Below are 20,663 nucleotides of genomic sequence, written 5' to 3'. Positions count from 1 at the left end.
TGGAAAGAAAGCCTAAGCATTAAAGAATGCTACTTGTAGAAGGTGGTCTATCATTTGGGACTTGAAGAATATCCATTACATAAGAGGGCATGAGAGAAGATTCAATCAGCACTAAAGGTATTATTTCCAGAAATAATATAACACCTTTTGAAGATTCAGGTATCTTGTAAACACAAAGGAAAAGAATACAAAGAAATCCCTATGAGATATAATGGAAGTTAAAGGAGGTAAGTTACCAATATGAGGTATCTGTGTAATCTCCCACCAAAGCTTGTTTCCCCCCCACAAAAAAAGAGAGAAAAATATTTTTTCATATACTTGCTGATTCAAACATATAAGATAAAAATTTGCTCATCAATTCTGAAAAATGACAGTTGCTAAAATGCTTAACTGTTGGAGGAAATGATATCTTAATTACTTTTACATTTCTTCAAATCTTTAACAATTTACTCCATTTCACAAAGAAATATATTCTATTCAATACTATTAATTTATAAATACACTATCCAACTTTGTTTTTCCTTTATAATCTCTTGTAGAGCATCTTTTGAAGCTGGATAAGAAAAGTCAAGACCATCTAATTTAGATAAGCTTTAGAGCTACATTCTAATAGAATATAAGAATAAAGACTTTGTATCCACTATAGTATAGCTATTTAACTGTTGAAGTCAGAACCAGGGTCTTCCTGACTCCAACTCTAGCCTTCTGTCCACCATACCACACTGCCTTTTTTAGAAATTAATTTTTAAATTGATGGAATCAGGTATACTTGAATTCTTACCTCAGATTCATTTTGTGGGGCTGTTGAAAGTATTTTCTCTAATTCCTTCTTTACTGATAATTCCAGCTCTTGTCGGATGACTTCTTGGAATTGGGAAGTACCACCTTGAGACATTGCTTTGCTAAGATCTTTAAAAAAAGGAAATTAAAATTAAACAGAAGTTCAAACAAATTATCTAGGTAAAAATCTCTCATTTGCTTCTGGAATGCTTGAATCAGTCTGTGGGAAAATTCTTAGTCCTATTCATATGCTCTTAACATTTTAATATATCATATGAAATGCAGAACAGAATTCAACTATTGGAGACGTTATGCATAACCAGTGTGCCTATATACCAGTCCATTAGCCAGTGGGGCTGGCATAATAGATTGGGAGTTTCAGTGTGGTGGTACAAATGGCACTGGATTTGGTGGCAGATCCAGACTTCAAATTTTAGCTTTACTACTAGTTTAGGCCTCAAGTTCAAATCTGTCTAGGGGACATTTCCTCAGCTATAAAATAAGGGGGTTAAAATTAGATCTGAGGTTCTTGACAGTTCACAATATGTGATTTTATGATATTCATCCCAGCATTTTATTTTACATAGTCTCATTTTCCCTATTCTTCAAAATTACAACAAACTAGAAGGATGGCCTGTAACAAAGAAGCAATTTACTGATATCACTGGCAGGAACAAAAGATTGTCAATATTACCAGTAAAATAAATGAAAGGCCTTCTCATTTGAGGATGTCATTTCTTTCATTTTATAGGGAGAACTTTTCATTTTTATAATCAATTTTCTATAATCAAGAAGGGTTGTTGTAGGTTTCCATTTAGAAGGCTCATTAAGGTCTCCTTGGCCTCAGTGTTTTGATGGGACGAGTTGGTGATGCTTACATTCTCTCTAGTTTTCCAGCTCAATAGTCCCAGATTCCCCTTCCCAGGCTCCCTTCAAACTTCCACTACCCCTAATATTTTAAAGCAAATGCTGAATGGCAATTTCTTGGATATGCTGTAGAGAGAATTCCAGTTTAATTTGGGTTTGGACCGGATGGCCTCTGAAGACCCCTCCAATTATGGGGTTGTGACACCACAGTGTCTATGACAGACAAGCATTGTTTTTTAAAATAATTTTATTTTGGGGGGGTTGATTTGAAGGGGGTGAGGCAATTGGGGATAAGTGATTTGTTCAGGGTCACACAACTGTTAAGTCTCCAAGGCTGAATTTGAACTCGAGTCCCCCTAACTTCAGGGCCCATATTCTATCCACTGTATCACTGACTTGCCCCCAACCATTGTTTTTATAAAATAGTCATATAAAAATAAACTCAATCAAAAACAGCTCATGAATAAAGAAAAACACTGGACAGGAATATATGAGTCAAATCTTTTTTATTGTAAAGCATAATCTGTGCTCTTTGAGGGTAAGTGTATAAATTTTAAACAAGCCATGGTAAACGTGTTGGAACTCACAGCAATAGTTTTAAAACAACTGTATATGGGTCTTTTAAAAAAGATACCAATCTTTTGTTTTTTTTTTTTTTACTTCGACTACTTCAGAATGTATCTTTCCTCCTCCAATACTCAGAATTGTACCCTTGTAATAAAGGATAACAAAAGAGGAAAAACATTTAGCAAAACTATCAATTGAATCTTTTAAGAGAGGTAACATTCCATCTCCACAGACCTTTCACTCATAAAAAAAAAAAAAAAAGGAAATTCATTCTTCCATCTTTTCTAGGAATAACTCTGGCCACGATAATTTCACAACATTGTTTTGTATGGCTTATTTTTTCCTTTTATATTATTGAAGTTACTGTATACTTTTCCCCCTAGCTGTTAACCCTATACCAGTTCATTTAAGTTTAATCATGCTTCCTTTGAATTCTTCATATCAATATTTTCTTTTGGTTGCAGTAACATTCCAGCATTCACATACCACAATTAGCTTAGTCTTTCCCCAATTAAGGAGTATATATATTATTTCCAGTTCTTTGCTTTCCAAAAAAAGCAGTTCTATAAATGTTTTTCTGTATAAAGGAGTGGTATATGAAAACCATGTTTATTCTGCTAAAATTATGTATGGCAAAAATTAAATAGATACCACACATCAAAAAAACAACTCAGAAACATATATCCCATATTCTACTATACAAATATAGCATCTGCTTTTAACAAATACTTAGGCAAATAGTAGGGTTAATTTAAACACAAAATATTCACAATAAAGTAGTTATCTGTTAAACCATTTGGTGGTGAAAAGATTTAAGGGTAAAATATGATCACCTACATATGTAAAACATAAACATTTCTGACAATGTTCAGATATAAGGATTATATTCTTATAGGAGCATAAGTCCTTCTCTGATGACATCATGCTTGTTTTCAAATTAAATATAGATACTGAGCTTCCAAAAATACATTGAAGAGTGACAAAAATGGCAGTTAAGATTTTATTAATGGTACTTCTCATTTTAAATTGAGTCCAGAGATAAGGAACCAATTTAAGGAGAGAGAAGATAGGAAAGGATGAGGCGTTTTTAGGTTTAAAAAAAAAAAAAAAGATACAATTTTTTGTTGTTTTTCTTGTATTCCACCACCTAAAACAGTGCTTACACACAAGATGCTTAATCAATATTTGTTGAACTGAATTAGCTGAAAAAAGCTGAATCAGACCACTGCTGTTAATTCAATTTAAGTCCTATTAAAAAGAACACAAAAAAAACTCTCCTTTAACAACCTGTTACTTCTAAGATAAAAAAGGAAAACATTCCAGTTGAATGAACTATTGTCCAGAATTCACAGAATTCTGCCTAAATTATGTGATAAGAGCAAAGTATTAAAAAACAAAATACTTAGCTTAAATATTATCTAGTCTAATATTCTAACTTGATAAACAGAGGAAACAGAGTGCCAGAGAAATTATATTATAGAAATTAAATTACTTTTAAAGAAACCTACTTTTCTCTAATCCTTACAATATCAAATTACCAGCTAATAAAAATTGTCAGAAAAAATTTTCTATACAAGTACTTAAATTGCACGAGGTGTAAAATCAGAGAGAAAACAAAGATAAAACTCATCCTGCCTTCTAGGAGTTCATACTTTAGTGGTTGTTTGAGTATTACATGTTCATAAATACAAGGTAACCTGAATAGGGATTTGGGGAGGGAGGGAGTGGGAAAGAGAATGAAAAGAAAGGGAAAGGCTCCAAGGAAAGTCTTGAAGAAGGTACATAATTATTAAGAGGAGGTAATGCCTTTTTGGCATGGTGGACAACCTGTGAGGATGCACAGAAATTGTTAGTAACAAGTAGACTTGTTAGTCAAGTATAATGAATGGAAATGGAATGTTATGACATGAAGGTGGAAAGGTGAAGAAGGAACCAGAGGGTTATATAATGAAAGAAAAAATTTTTTCATGCTTAAAGAGCCTTATAAAGGTGTATGATTACATCTGCATAAACCTTAGCAATTCTCAAAGTGCTGTTACCTTTTTAAAGTCATCGAATATCTCTAGACTGGAAAAAAAAGAAGAAAGGGAAGAATTGTAGTACAGCTCCTTTCTATCCCTTTTGTCTTCCTTCATTTTCTCCTTACAACTTTAACCAGTAGTAAATTGTTTTTTTTGTTTTTTTTTTTAATTTAGACTTGAACTGTTTTCCTTTGGTAACTACAGAATTACTAAAAATTCTGGGTCACTTCAGATAGACATTTCTATCTCAATCTCTTTTCCTTCCCTCTCCTCTCCTCTTTCTTGATGAACTTACTGGTTCTCATGAGGTCTTCTCCAAGGTCACTCACAAAGTAGGAAGAATGTTCCAAAGCCTGGTGAACTCTAGCCCTCAGCAACTGCTTGTATGTATTAAAAAAACTAAAGCAGTGGCTCCTTGGGGGTTACTAACCAATTTTATTTAATGGCATCTTAAGCATTTAATAATTGCCCAATCATTTTACAAATATATTTTTCTTTTGTAACAAGCAGATACATGCTTGACACATTACAGGTGTATTCTCTAATGATCTTGAGTTTTGGGGGGGAGCAAAAATTATCACTTTAGTATTATAGGCACTTAATAAGTGGAAGAGATGTAAGACTGGAAGAGCTACAAAAAACATACTCTCTGGCCAGAAGCTACTTATTGACATGCTTATACCCTCATTTAGTGACCCCATCATAGTTACCTAAAAAGGAAGTTTATTCTTACTGTTGTACTTCTGCCCTCCATTCATTAAAGCATTCAATAAAATTATGTGCCTACTATTATAGTACAGTTATTTTGTTAAGGAATGGCCTCTTAAAGAATTCCTGAAATAATATAACTGCCCTCTCCAACTTCAGCAATAAAGAACTGATCCTCTTTGCTTTTGTGGAGTCAAAACTGGAAAAAATTCATTAAGAATGAAGAAAGAAGCCATTAAGTAAGATTAAGGTCATTTTTGTGGGGAAGAAACAGAGAAACAGACAGGTCAAATGATGTGCCCATGGTCACACAGCTAATACTACAACTTATGCTAGAAGAAAGGGCCCTCCAGGCCTGATCAGTCCATTCTCTTTTGCCTATATTGGATATTTTACCTCTTATCTTTCCTTAAACCTAGCTCAAATTAATCCATGCCTTAAGAATAATTCAAAACTTTTGTTTCAAAAGCACACCCTATTGGTACATCTAGATATGACCATAGAATCAATCACAACACTATTATATCTTACAAAGTAGATTGGCCATAGTTATTGGGAATCATCTCGATTCCAACACAGATCCCCACACTGCCAAAAAATCATCTCCATTGTACAACTCTAATCAGTTCTAATTTCTAAAACAGTCAGCAGTTTCCTAGAGTCCCCTGAATGAAGTTCAAATCCTTAAGCCCTTTCATAATCTGGAGGCATCACCCTACCTTTCATCTCTTTCCATATTCCTCCTCTCAATGCCCACTTCCTCCCAAGTGAGCTATTCTCTATCTCTTAAATGACATCTATATTTTATGTTCCTATGTTCAAGATTTTTGTCCTCGCAGCCCATCCTCAAGTGATGGACTCAACTCCTCAGTATGGACCTTCTCCCACTTCAGATGTTTGGTTTTATAAATTTCCAATGCACTTCAACTCTTTGTATCTTAATTATGTGAGGTGTGTTATCCTAATAGACCACAAGCTCCAAGAAGGTAAAAATACACATTTTTCTACACCCAGTTACTCCTCTGGCTCTAAGCAATGAAGTCCCTTACACATTCCTTGACTAAATACAAACTTCTTCCCATCATTTGATACTTGCTGTCTAATCTGCAAAGTTCTTATCTTCCCAAAGAAATTGTATCCACTCAAAAGAGCACGGTGCCCTGGCTAAAAGAGACAATGGATTGCTACATCTACATACATGTCTATATTTGCATGCATATGCATATATAAAACCATATTGACACATTACATACTGTATAAATGTACTAAATATTACCTATATTACATAAATAAAAATATTTTATAGCTATCACTGCATGTTAGTGTTACACATATACAATAAAAAATTTATTTTGTCCAGGGCACAATACTAGCATCTAAGCTGAATAGAAAAATAATAACAATCTCTTCCTTTACAAATTTCATTGGGAAGATAAAAACTATGCAAATTAGACAATAAGAGCAAAAAAAAAAAAAGAGCTCATAAATTATCAACAATTGCATTAAGGACTATACCTAAATTTCCCATATAACATATGAGTGTACATGTGTACTAATATCAGTATCTATACATATGTGTGTACATATATGTCTCCTCTCCCTTTTAATAAGCCTTACCGGAAGATAGCAAAGTGAGTTGTTCCACCTGCTACCTCAAATATGCAGTGTTGCCCTCCCTTTTACCATATACCTATGTGGGCAGGGATTTTAGCTTCTACATCTATATTTACCATCATGTGGCACAGAGTCTGACACACAGGAGACTCTCACTACATGACTAAAGACTAATGAAAGAAGGCATGTAAAACAAAGTGTGATCTCCACAGAATATTGTTTTTTTTTTTTTTTTTTTTTTTAGTTTGACACTACTATCCTCTCACAATTCTGCAGTAGGAAGGGTTAAACTTCACAACTGCCGGTGAGGTAGGGAGTGTACTATGCCCAGTGATAGATGGGAAAAATTCAAGTCACTAAGTGTCAGAACTAGAATTGGAAGCTAAATTTCCCAATTCCAAATTGTTCAACAAAGAACAATTCCTCTAATTTAGGGTAAATTGCAAATTACAAAAAACCCAGTTTATTTCTACTTCCACAATATGTCCACTTCCCAATAATCACACTTCCCTTCAAAATCAAAGAAGCAGGAGGACAGCCATGTAAATTCTCTGGACCTCAGTTTCTTCATACATAAAATGAGGGGATTAGATCTGATGACTTCCAAGGTTTCTTATCTCTAGATCTATAATCTTATGATCCTTTCATATCTTCAAGCACATCAAACATCAATAGGTCTCAACACTTCAGGCAGTATTCCCTAATGCCCTGAGAAGAGCACATAAAAATCTCTAACATTTAAGGTAGGGTAACAACCTTTACACTGAGAACTACACAGGCTAAGAAGTGTTAAGTGAGATTAAAGCAAGGAAGAGAAAAACATATTTTTTGCTCCCCTGTAGCATGAACATTAAATAATTCTACCCTCCTAACCTGACTTATTTGTTCTATCCTCACAATCAGATTGTAAAAAATAAGAGAGACCATACTCAGGTAGCAAAAACTGCTATACTTTGCCCTGGCAAGAAAACCCAAGAATACGAAAGAAGCTAAAATATTCTTAAGGATGTTTATTAAACGAACTTGCCCTTCCTAACAAATTTTTTTTTTTAATTCAATCTACAAAAAAACTTGTTAGCATTTAAAGAAATATCCAATTACAACAAAGAAATTTTTTAAAAAATCATGCAAAAAAGGTCCAGAGTCTGGAAGGCTGGAGATTTTAGAAGAGGAAAACGTGTACAACATTTCAAAAGGTCTATCAAAGAACATAAAGTTTTGTGTTCTTCATTTACAGCCAAAGCTATTTGTTTCCTGAGCGGAGCCAAGCGTGGCACAACATAGCATCCAATCAGTTGAATAAGGGGAATGAAGGGCACTGAGTTTAAGCCAGTTTCAGATCCGGGCTCTAGAAAGGTCCCAAAGGCCTATTAAGACATACGGGCAACTATTTGCTAATGCCCTAAAGCTGAACAGGATACTGAAATACTGCATTGGCAGAAACTTCGCTTCAATATTGTCTTCAAAGAAGCCCTCTGATAATTGCCAGAATAGAAGGGTGTCTAAAATGAAAAACATACACATAGAGGTATATTTTTTCTTATTTATAGGGATTGACTATCTCTGATGCTTTGAAAGTTAGCACAGATCTGACATGACATTTAAATAAGGTTAAGTTTACCAATCAATAGGTTTTAGAACGTACATTGTCAATATGGATGAAAATAAAATTGGGTAAGAATTTATGAACCATTCAGTAATTGAAGAATCACAAATTAAGATAAACATAATTTACTGCATTTTTTAAATCATCCTTTAAATATAGGCTGTTTTCTAAGCAAAGAAAAATTGATAAAAGCTTTTATGTATCACTATAAATATTTTATTATCAAGACTTAAGTATTTTTACCGTTAGCACAAATGGACCCAAAGGCATTTATATTGTGCACAGGACTGTAATATTTTACTTCTCTACTTTTTTTTTAGAAGTTTTAAGATTCCATATATAAGTGCAACACTAATGAAACATCATAGTAAGTCCTATTACAGCACTACTATTAGAGCAGCAACTAGGAGAGGGAAAAACAGGTCTGTTTGCCTAACCAATTTTTCTATGCAGATGGCCAAGAATGCCTTATCACGTGTACCATCTTCATACATATCATTTTTAAATTTAGCAGCTAATATGCAAAAAGGAATCTTAGAGAAGTACAACACCTGAAAAGGACACCAGAAGCTACTTTTATGGATGAATAAAGCTTCATGTGTTGATCTGGCTTAGGAAATGTGACTCAACATTGATGAGAGCTAGGCCAGAAACATGTTCTTCTCCATCAGAGACTAATGCTCCCCCATCCTGTCCCATCCATTGTTTGTTGCTGCTTTTTTTTTAGGGATAGGAACTAGTGATTCCACTATTGTAAGAACTCACAAGTAGTGAATTCCCTCTTTAGATTTCTGTATCTTCTCTGCTACTGTGCTAGAGAAGTATCTCTTTAAGCAAGTAGCTCTCAAGCTTTTTGGAATCAGGGTGTTTATATGGATTTATATCAATATTTATTATATTAAAAACTAAAATGTATTAGTATTATTATAAAAAAAAGTTTTAACCTCACCATCCTTACCCCCAAGGGATTTTGAACCACACTTGGAGGTGATTTGCCCAGGGTCTTATAGTTAGTACACATCAGAAGTTGGACTTCAACTCAGGTCTTCATGGCTGCAAAGCTGGTAAGATAGCCATCTACCATATATCTAGCTGCTTACCTGTTTTTTTTTTTTTATTCTTGAAAAATAACTGCTTTCAATAAAAAGTAGTATTTTAAAAGATACATTGTAATCATAAGGCCATCTATCTTTTAATTAATTTAAATGTATTAGAAAAAATGTTATTTTCTATATAATAGGGCAAGTACTTATACAACTATTACATTTCCACATAACAAAGTAATACAATAGTTAATTTCTCTATTTGTTCTCAGATATGGTCCAAAAACAGAAAAGGTATGATAATTTTGAACACCGTAGTCTATAGCAAGAAAAAAACACAAAGGTTTTTTGAGGAGGTAGTTTTCAACTCAGTATCTTCTTTTCTATGAAAAATTTGGCATTTGCTAATGTCAAATTTGAAAAAAATCATTACTAGCTAGGAAAATGTATCATTGGTGGAATATTATGAATATTTCAAGATAAACCATTTGCAATTCAGTTGAGCTAGTTCAGAGCTATCTACTAATCTGAAAAAGTTAAGGTGCTCTCAACCTCATGCTACCCTACATTCCCACAACATATTCTTTTAGAAAATACATAATTTATTGACTTAGAATGGGAACAATTTTAAGTATTCTTAATTTGTGTGTCTATGAACATAAATAAAAAATTTTATTTTCACTAACTTCTAATTCAGGAGTTAGGGTCTATGAAGTTTTAAAACATGCTTACATGTATACATACTACCTAAAGTTCTCACTTTATAAAAACTTGTATTTTATGCAAATTTAACTATGTAAAGAATTATAAAAATTTTTTAAAATCTGTTAATTTCACTGTATAATAAATACTGTGCCTATTCTCTCTCTCTCTACTCCTGTTCTTTTCTACCTCCATCCCCTCCACTGTCAGACCTCCAAATAAAAGTCAAGTGGATATGGAGAGAATACTGCCTGGTCCCCAAATGTTTATCTTTTTTCCATGTCTGTGCTTTTCTGTTCAGTCTTCTACACACACCCTTCCCTTCCTGCTTTTACTTCTCCCCACCCTTCACTGTGCCCTAGACAGATATGCTGGCCCAGGTTCCCTCTTTCTACAGGTGTAGAGCTGAATGGCCCACTGACATAAATAAGAATTGCCTGTATTGTTCAGTGTAATGGGTTTCCTCTGTAATTCTATTTAGCCAATTCAACAAGAATTTATTATCTACTTTATGTCAAGGACAAAGATCCCAAGGGCTTAGGACACAAAGGCCCCTCCCAAATTTATTCCATGCATTTAAAAAAATTATTCTTAGAAGTCTATAGATTTCACCCTGCCACAGGGATCCAGAACACAAAAAAAGAACTGTTTTATATGAAATTTAGCATTTCCTTCGATTATGAATTAAACAAAAAACATTTTGAAGTCTCTAGGCTTCACCAGATCACCAAAAGGGTTCATTACCCACAAAAAAGGTATCATCTTAGCAAAACCCCCAAATACTCAAAGAAGTTGAGGCCAATGTAGTCAAATGATTTATGCTTTCCATCTAAAACCCATCATTGGTCTCTAAGATCTCTGCAATAAGGTTTTGGTCAGTTTTTATTCAGTAGGGAATTCCCTCTATTGATAAAGATCAGTGACTCAACAATATAGCACAAGAGTTGTCTGGGATGGAAGAGGTTAATGAATCACCTGAGTTCAGAGATCACATATTTAAGAGAATGGCTATAAATCCAGGTCTCCCTGATTCCAAGGCCAGTTTCATATATACTGTGACATGTTGCTTTTTAATATATAAGAGCTGTCAGTTTGAAGCAAATTTATTATGTCATTTGATCCCCACAATCACCCTGTAAAGTAGGTACTACAGATATTACTTAACTCCCCTCCTTTTCCTCTTCAAATTCCTAACTAACTCCCTTCAAGTTTCAGGTCAACTGCCACTTTCTATCAAGTCCCTCAAGTTGTAATTTGTTCTATACACCTCCCCCTTTCTAATATATTGTGCTAACATATGTACAAGTTTTTTTATTTCATAGAATTTAAAATTTTTGAGGGCAAGAACTGTAGCAATGTACACAAAGGAGATGGTTTTAATAAATCCTGATCGAATTAAATGAATCTTATTTTCCAGATGAAGGAACTAAGGCTCAAGAGTATTTTAAGCAATTTGACAAGCCTTGAAATTAAGCAGCATGAAAGAGGGGATTCATTCCAAGAGTCTTCAGGTTCCTGGTTCATCACTCTTCCCATCTTGTGGAGCTACCTTCACCTACTCTTCTAAAACCCAAAGTACTAAAATCCAAAGCCTGGCTCCTTCAATATCAAAGGCACCTCAGGTCCTCAACTTCAAAGTCTGAGCTCAAACTAGTGCTTAAGTTTATAATCCTCAAATTGGGGATAACTGCAGAATTTCCATTTTTATCTGAAATGCCAGCAAAAACACAGTAAACTTGATCAACCCAACTTAGAAATGTGGCTAATCAAATTTTAATTAACCAAAATTTTCAACTGTGAATTTTACTTATAAAACCCTTATGCATTTAATATATTGGACTAGCTGCCAGCTAGGGGGTGAGGGAAAGGAGAGGAATATTTGGAATAGAAGGTTTTGCAAAGGTCAGTGTTGAAATATTACCCATGCATATGTTTTATAAATAAAAAGCTTTAATAAAAACATAAAATTCATATGCAGAAATCTTTCATAAAGTTTTTAATTATAAAGAAGCCCAAGATCACTAAGTATTATACTAAGAATTCTTTCTGTAGTGTTCTATTGAATGGCAGTTCCTCAAAAGACTGATAATTGTAAACTCTAGAATACATAGGGAGACTCAATATATCCTGGTCACTTGAAGCAAAAAACTCAATTGGGTTCTATGATTAAGGCCTAAATCATGTGAAAAAGGCACCAGGACAAAGTCAATGATGATACTCTACTCTTATATCCTTCCTGGACCAATGCTGCTATTAAAGAGAGGCCTGTCAGAGTTAATTTGCTGTCTGTAAATCAGCTAAGCAGAGAACAACTAAAATAAGTAACAAATAGGAAGCCTCTCCACAATGCAAAAAGGGGGAAAAAAGCAAGGCTCATGAGCTGTTTTTCTTTTTTCTGTTCCTCAATATTTAAGAGTATTTGAACATATTAGATATTTAATAAACAAGTTATTGAATGAATTCTGTAAGATAACTTCTAATTAATGTGCATCTTAATGACATTTGGCGTATAATATATAGACAAACTCCTGGATCTTTGTTTAACATGTATGATGTCTTCCAGAAAAATGTCTTCCCCCAAATGGATATTGGTTTAAATGCCTATGAAGAGTGAAAAGAATGGCTTCCACATAGTAACAACTCTTATCTTATTTGATTCAATCTATCAGTCCTTTTCTCAATCCTCAGTCTCCTTGACCTGTCTGCAAAAAGCTGTGGCTCACCCCTTCCTTCCTCTTTATTCAGTCTCCTTTCCTAGATCCTATTCAGAGACTGCAGCTTAACCCTAGCCATCCTTCAGAGTTCTGCTCTGGGCCACCTTCTCTTCTCACTCTATACTACTAGATCAACTTATTAGCTCCTCTGACTTAGTTATCATGTCTGTGCTGATGATTCTCAACTCTTACTTATCTTGCCCTAACTTTTCTATTGACCTCTAATTTTTCTTCTTGAACTACCTTCAGACATCTGGGACCAGATGAAGTTGACATTTTAAACTCAACATGTCCAAAACATAACTATGCCCTAAAAATCTTCCTAATCCCCTTTCTATTGCTGTAGGGAGGGGTAATACCATCATCCGCATCCATAAGGCCAAGAACCTAGGAGTTCTCCCTGCTATATTTAATGTGTGGCAGAGGCCTGTCAATTTCACCTTTACATCTTCTCTCAAACACAAGCCCCTCTCTGTGTTCTGCTATTACCAGGACTCCAGTACAGGCCCTCATCCTTATGCTTGTACTACTTCAATAATCAGCTGTTGCATCTACCTGCTTCAAGTTTTTCCCCACTCCAAACCATTAGGGAGGCTACTTTCCTAATACTTACCTTAGTGTCTTTACAACTTAGTAGATGGTCTTTGAGAATCACCAAGCTTGAAAAATTCAACACCCTTAAGTCACCATAATGATGATCCCCTGTAAACTTGGCTAGGTTGCTCATCAGACAAAAGACATACTATCTCCCACTTAAGAGTACCATTTGAAGATATTCCAATTTGGCAAGACCTGATAGAGTTCCACTGGCAAAAGCTTAGAGAATTCAAGTGTTATGAACTGTCAAAGTAGGAGTTTAGTGGATAAATAACTAATAATACTATCACTAAAAATGATCCCCAATTGTTTCTTCATTCCTAACAAAAGGGAAGAGGGAATGTTGGAATTTTTCAAATTCTATAATACCAAACATTAAAAATGAATATGGAACTTTCAAAATGTTATATCATTTAATACTTGGAAATCAGTTATTGGCTTACTTGGGTTATTAGTATTATAATGAAAGTATCTCTATTATTTTATAAACTCTAATGTGTTGAATCTTTTCCTTGAACTCCTAACTCCATACTTATTTTAGAAGACTGGGCAGACAATGTAGCAAGTCTCAGAAAACACCTAAGATGACAAAAGTGGACTAAAGACTTTTCTGTTAATAGAAACTTATCATTCCCTTCTCTGAATCCTACTAGCAGTCTTTGAACATATTTCCTTGGATCAATTTCTGCCACCTTGGTAATGTTGCCTTTAGGTTTATCAATTTGTGAAAACAAAGTACAGAATATATTTTATTTCTGTTCCCTTCCATGCATTTAACATTGATATGTTAACCTTACATAATTTATTAAGTTCTAAAAATTTTTAAATTTCTAAATCATGTTTGTAATTTTCTAATTTTGAAATTTCTAAGGATTACCTGGGTTGTTTATCAAAATTTATTGAGCATTCACATTATGAAAGTGCTGCGAGACAAAGAATAAATAATACTAAATGATGATGAAGCTTACAATAGCATATGCTAGTGACAACTTAGTAAAGACAATGAAATGTTACATAAGCTCAAAATCAGTTGTTCTGAAAAGATATAGCAAAAAGAAAAAAAGAAAACAACAAAATTAGATCCTTGTTTTAGCTAAAAACAAAATCCAGTGGTGGAGTGAAATCATTAATAAATTCTATGAACGGAACTTAATAGTGAATTTATTCTTGACATCTGAAATTTGAGCTCAGTGATAAAGTTTTTAAATGTCACTCTGTGCAGAAGACTAAGTGTCAACTCAAGAGAAACCACTACCAAACAAGAAAGAATAAAATTACCATACAGATAATGTGTCCACAATGAAATGGACACATTATTTAGTGTAAGAAGTGGAACTTGTTTTGGTGCCCATTAGGCACATTTATATATCATTACATATATGAATTAGTGAATAACACCTCCCTGGGAACTTATCCAAAAATAGCCCTTGAGAAGCACTGGTGAAAAGATAATTACTACTTGCATAATCAGGAGCAAATGACAACTCAAGTCTTTGTTTCCTCGTGCAAAATGAAGATTAACAATTTATATTAGATCTAATTTATACTTGTGGTTAAAGTCCTTTTGAAACCATAAAAAGTCCAATAGAATTATTATTCCTATTTCCGAGATTTCAAGCTCTGGCCTCTTCTTACCTGAACTACAGCAAAGCTTTTCTAATTGGTCTCTTTGTCTCAGGTCTCTCCTTATTCCAATTCATCTTCCATTCAGCTGCCAAGGTGATTTTCCTAAAGCGTAAGTCTCACTATGTCATCCTCCCAGCTCGAGTGCCAATAGCTTTCTATCACCTCCAGAATCAAATATAAATAAATTCCTCTACTTGGCATTTAAAGTGCTTCAAAAGGGACTCTCCTATCTTTCTGGCATTCTTAAACTTTACTTTTCTCCACACATGCAAAAAATGATGCAGAGACATCAACAATTCACTTCCTTTTCCTTGCACAAGTTCCTCTCGTCTCCTAATAAGATTCCTTTGCAGTGGCTGTTCTTTCTGAACCCTACATCACACTATTAGCTTCCCTGGCTTCCTTCAAGGCTCAAATCAAATCTCAGGAGGCCTCTCATTGTCTTTCTCTTAGTCCCATTGCTCTTCTCCTTTCCCCTCCAAAATTGTTTCTGTCTTCTCGAAATTTCTTTCTACCTATTTCTGTATAAAGCATGTTTTCTCCCTCCTCTTAGAATGTAAACTTCTTGAAGGCAGAGATTATTTTTGCCTTTGTAACCTTATTTTCAGTATCCAGTATCTGACTTTAAATTTAAAAAATAATTCTACGAACTTCATTTCCCTTCTGGGACTTATAAAAATAATGGCTTTATTGACACTTAATAGCTGTGTGACCTCTAGCAAGTCACTTAACTTGCCTACTTTAGTTTCAACTTTATTATACAATGTGGATAATAATAGCACTTGCTTCCCAGGATTGTCACAAGAATCAAAGGAGATAATATCTGTAAAAGTCTTAGCATAATGCCTGGTGCATAGTAGGTGTTATATAAATGCCTGTTCCCTTCCCTTTCCTCCCCTCCCCTCCGTTTAAAATCAGAGACAGAAAACAACTAAGACAAGAATTTGAAGAGTTAAAATCGACCTTCTGGAAGAAAGACAACAGCCATTTTATTATTCAGGTCTCAAATCACAATACAAACATCTTTCACCATAAATAAGGTAAAATATATTTTTGGAAATTTAATTACACATGACATTTCTGAGTTTAGTGCTGAGGGCAGTCAGCTGGTTAAAGCATCCCAAGTGTTTCAATTAATAGAGAGACCAATTTCTACCTTAAAATAACTCTTAAATCCAAAATGTTTTAAGTAGTTGAATTAACAAAGTGATGTGATATTTCATAAAGCTCTGATATTCTTGGGTGTGACAATTACATCACCTTCCAACAAAGTAATCATTCCGAATACCCCCCTTTTTTCCCCTTTTTGGAGAATGTCTGTTTATTTGGGATGTCATACCAAGCTTGAGAAGTTGTGAACTTTAAGGCTGTCTGAAGTCTGCAAAAAATGGCAACTTTTAAATTCAGAAGTCTGCAATTAAAGGGTCTGTTTAACCTGAATACAAAAAGTGTGATGAAAGCCCACTAATAGTTTTTAAAGACAACTCTAATTTTAATTCCTATGCTATACACCTCCCCAAAGCACTTGATTAAAAGGCTGTGTTTTGCTGAAGGACCTCCCCCTAAGCATACCCACAACACAGTGGGAAATATTCAAATTTTAAAGAAATCTTAATTAATCATTTTATATTTCAACGAGGAAAACTATCACGGCAATGCAGCAAAGTCATTTCTCCGGCTGAAATGACCTCCAGCTTCTATGGGCTAGTCCCTCTTTCGCAATAAATGAATCTGAAACTCACACCACGTAGACATTCAGAGTGGAAACTGACACTGCGAAACCTTAAAGAACAGTCCTTATCAACATCCACCTGACTCTGTCATCTCCACGGCTCCTATTCCTGGTCCCCTCATTGGGAATGGGGGGAAGCAGCAGCTCCCGTCGCTAACATACTATTTTATCACTCACACCAGCCACCGTCCCAGGCCACCACAAGTGCTCTACCCCGATTTCAAGGAAAATCTGGAGCGCAACGTTCAGAAAAGGGTGAGGGGCAACCAGAACATTCACTGGCAAGGCCGGTCCATTCGCTCAGCTAACAGCTTGACAAGAAATGTGCAAAAGGTAATTCAAAGGAGTTACTTCCACTTCCAAGTCGCCCACCAACCTCCCGACTGCCGGGGAAACAGCAAGCACAGTAAAAGCATTCAGCAAATAAGGAACGTCTTACCTTGTACAAATATCGACATTTTTAGGATTTAATAAAATAAATACTCTGTAGTATAAATATAATTATATGTGTATTTGTATATATAAATTTTTTTAACAAGTCACACTCTAGAGCAGATTTTTCTTCTTCTCCCGCTTAATAACTCGACGTAGTCCTTCCACCCACAGTTGACAACTTGGAGGAATATTAATTCAGAGCAAGGAAAAGTAAAAGAAAAAGAAAAAAGTACACCCGGAGGAATTATTCCTTTTCCACTTAAAAAAAAAAAAAAAAAAAGGCCAGTCGGTGGTGGGATGGAGCCCACTTTTCTCAGCCCAGCACTAAGGAGCGCTCCAGACCTAAATGAGAGCCAGCAGGAGACCCAAGCTAAAGGTGAAACCCCTCGAATTTAAATTTCATCAATGAAAGAGGCGGATCTCCACTGGCTCCGCCGCCCCTTCGTCCCCCACCTCCGGAGGGTGGGATTGCAGCAGGACCGACAGCGACTTTCTCCGTCTCCTCCCTCTCCAGCCTCCGGCCAATGGGCAGGTTCCCCGGGAAACCCTCCGGTAAACAAGGCACTCAGCCCCCTCCCCAAAACCGGGTGGGGGGAAGGGGGCGTGAAGGCACATCCAGGGCATTTCCCCAGCCCACAGGGAGCGCGCGTGATCCAGGTCCCCTCCCTCCCAGCTGCGGCATCCGCCAGCCCGGGCCACGTCCGTCCCGCTCCGGGGCCTTCCCCCGAGGGGGGTGGGACGAGGGGCGCGAGAAGCCCACGTGAACACTATTGGCTGTGGTCTGTCCCCCTCCCCCCACTGGAGAAGGTGAAGAACCCAGGGAGGGAGGGGAGAGGAGGGAAGGTGTAGCCCTACTCCTCCCTTCCCCCAGAATCCCCGGGTTCCAGTCTCCCTGGGCGAGGCCCCGGGCCAGCGTCAGAGGGGGTTCGGAAGGGGGGCGCGCCGGGCTCTGCAAGGACATATAAACCCTCCTCCTTCTCGCCCAACCCGGGCGCGGCTGTCCAGACCCACCTTCTACTCCTCAGTCCTCCGCTTTAGGAGACGGCGACGAGGCCCCAGGGAAAGGGCTCAGCCCGGGCTAGGAGGACGTGTCCCCTCGGAGGCACCCTCTTCCTCCTCCTCCTCCTCCTCCTTCCGCCCCCCAAACCCGGCTCCGCGGAGCAGGCGCCACCTCCCGCTCCCAATTTTGGCCAAGCAGCTGCCACGGCGACGACCCGTACTCCCCCCTCCCGGATCCACCCCCCATCTCCAAAACTCTCTGCACACCCCAATCCAGTCCCTGCCCCCAAACCCCCCATGCACTCCCCTCCCCCTCCATGCACCCCTCCCCCGCACCCCCACCTCAATGCGGAAATGTTCTGGGAGCTCTAGACTGGCAGCCGACACCCCCCAGTCAGAAGCCAGAGCAGGCGCGGGAGCTGACCAATGAGCGCGACGGAAGGGGCGGCAGCCTTCGCGGGGGAATTGGAGCGCTGCGCAGGCCGGGGTGGGCCAGGGGCGGGGCCTGGTAACAGGCCCCGCCTAGGAAAGGATAGAGAATGGCTGGGGCCTCCCTGACTCCACCCCGGCTTTCCTACCGGTACTATCCAGCCCTAACCTCTTTCTCTTGAAACTGTCTGTGATCTTAGGCTACAGATTCCGGCTCTCCAGACCATCTAACCCTCAGCCGCCATTTTATTGATGAAGCCGCTAAGGCTAAGCAATGGGCTAAAGATTACGGAGAAACAAGGACAAGGAGGGTCTTTGGACCCCTAGGCCCGATCCACCGAATGGCCCCCTCCCCACCTGGAGGGTCTGGGGGGCTGCTCCTTACCGCCTGCACCAGCCTCTTCACTGAAGCCCCCGACATCTGCTGCGGAGGAGGCGGCCATGCTGGCGGTCCCGGAGCTCCCTCTGGAGCAACTTCTAGACTCTTCCTAGCTTCCCGCTTCCTCTTCCCGGGCATCCAATCACTCAGCTCCCGGGTGGTCCCGTGGGAGGAGGTAGGCGCTAGGCAAAGGCCTGCCTCTGTCACAGGGTCAAGTCCCCGCCTTCCACGGCCTATCAGCGGCCGCGGTGCTCGGCCTCCTTTCCCTTGGCCTCATCTCTCCCTGGGACTCCTTCCTTTTCCCGGCATCCTTCACAGCACTCTGAAAATATCCTCCAGTCACTCCGATCATTAGTGGCTCCCCATTGTCTTTAGGACAAAGATTTGGGTTAGATTTAAGGACATCTGTGAATTCTTGACAAACCAGAACCTTTTGTTCCAAACTTTTCTCTTTCCCTCTCCTCTAGACAGTAAAAGTAATCCCATGCAGGTAAAACGTGTGCAGTTCTAACATTCCGCATTTATCATGTGCCCAAGAAAAATCAGACTAAAAGATGGAAAATATGAGCAAACTAAAAAAAAAGCGCTGCTTAACGTGGAAAGCCCCGCGGTGTGGTGCCAGACCAGCCTTCTTGGCTTATTTCACGTCGCCCTCTTTCACCCGCCAGCTTCTAGCCCAGATGACCACTTCTTGTTTCGGTGTGCTCCCACAGGCTGCCACTCAGGATCTACCTTCCCTCCTCTCCCTCTCCTTTTAGAATCCGTGGCTTCCCTCTAGGTGCATCTTGAGAACCACTTCTATGAGAAATCTTTCTAAGTCCCGCTGGTCAGTAGTGCGCGTGCTCTCTCTCTGTCTCTCCTATTTCTTTCTGTCTCTGAGTCACTACTCAGATTGTATTAATCAGTTTAAAAAGTGTCTGCAGTTCCAACCGTCTTGTGATCAAAAGAGCCATCTACACCCACAGAGAGGATTGTGGGAATTGAGCATTCTCACTCTTTTGGTTGTTGTTTGCTTGCATTTTCTTCATTTTTTTTTCTGGTTTAATTTGCAAGATAATTGCATAAATATATATGCATATATTGGATTTAACATATATTTCTACCATGTTTAACATTTTAAAAAAATGTGTGTCTGCCAGTAGAATATAAGCTCCTACAGATCAGGAATTGTTTTCCCTCTAAATCTTCCTACTCTACAGGAAGTAGACCTTGAATAAATCTTGGCTGCATCTGTTGAGGGGGAGAACACAAAACAAAGGGGGCTGATTTTCCCCTGGATAGGCAAGAAAAAGCCTGCAGCAAGAACATTTGTATTTGTAACCTGTAAAAGTGTCTCAACTTGTGTGCTAGGAGGAAGAATGGTTGGTTAGAGCATCTTTATCCACAAGTAACTATCCCATGATGGCCTGATCACTCTGAAGGAACACGGCCATCACGCCGCTGGCCTGAAGAGAAGGAGCAAAAAGGAGACCCGGCTTCAGGACTACCTCAGAGTGGGTGCATTTTAGACTCCCAGAGAAAGTGTGAGGGTAGTGCAGTGTCCTTGCTGTTGACAAAGAAAGGCAAGAAGAGAACCAGCAATAAACAGAATCGGGCAGTAGGTCAGCCCCTGTCTCTGGTCCCTCACCCTGGGACACATTCATATCAACCTTTATGTCTTGCTCTCAGTTAGCTGTCACTGATTGTCACTCTGATCCGCATGTTTGCATTTAAATAAGACATTTTTACAAATAAAAAGAGAATCTGAAATAATAAAATTTCAAGCACCATGGCACAGGGTGGGGGAGATTTTTTTTGAACCACAATCCTGGCCAGTGTGCCATTATGTCACATTGGAAAGGGTC

At 37.9% G+C, this 20,663-nt stretch overlaps 1 protein-coding gene across 6 annotated transcripts in view; it reads right to left on the bottom strand.

Annotated features, from left to right (window-relative positions):
• UGP2 (UDP-glucose pyrophosphorylase 2) overlaps positions 1-20,663 on the bottom strand; it is a 103,353-nt gene that overhangs the window by 22,556 nt on the left and 60,134 nt on the right. Inside the window, exons 1-2 of one of the 6 annotated variants that reach the window (XR_012485940.1) lie at positions 17,017-17,379; positions 782-909 (exon numbers count right to left, since the gene is read on the bottom strand). Coding sequence is in view for 5 of the 6 variants with exons in the window: in XM_074287039.1 (XP_074143140.1) it covers positions 782-909; positions 18,826-18,883 (186 nt within the window). In the remaining variant the exon portion in view is untranslated. Of the gene's footprint in view, positions 1-781; positions 910-17,016; positions 17,382-18,023; positions 18,166-18,353; positions 18,490-18,825; positions 19,124-20,663 lie in introns of those variants that run through there. The other 5 variants (XM_074287039.1, XM_074287042.1, XM_074287041.1 and 2 more) reach the window with 5 other exon arrangements.

The sequence above is a fragment of the Sminthopsis crassicaudata genome, chromosome 2 (assembly GCF_048593235.1).
Source record: "Sminthopsis crassicaudata isolate SCR6 chromosome 2, ASM4859323v1, whole genome shotgun sequence".
NCBI lineage: Eukaryota > Metazoa > Chordata > Mammalia > Dasyuromorphia > Dasyuridae > Sminthopsis > Sminthopsis crassicaudata.
This window is presented reverse-complemented; position numbering and strand designations above follow the sequence as displayed.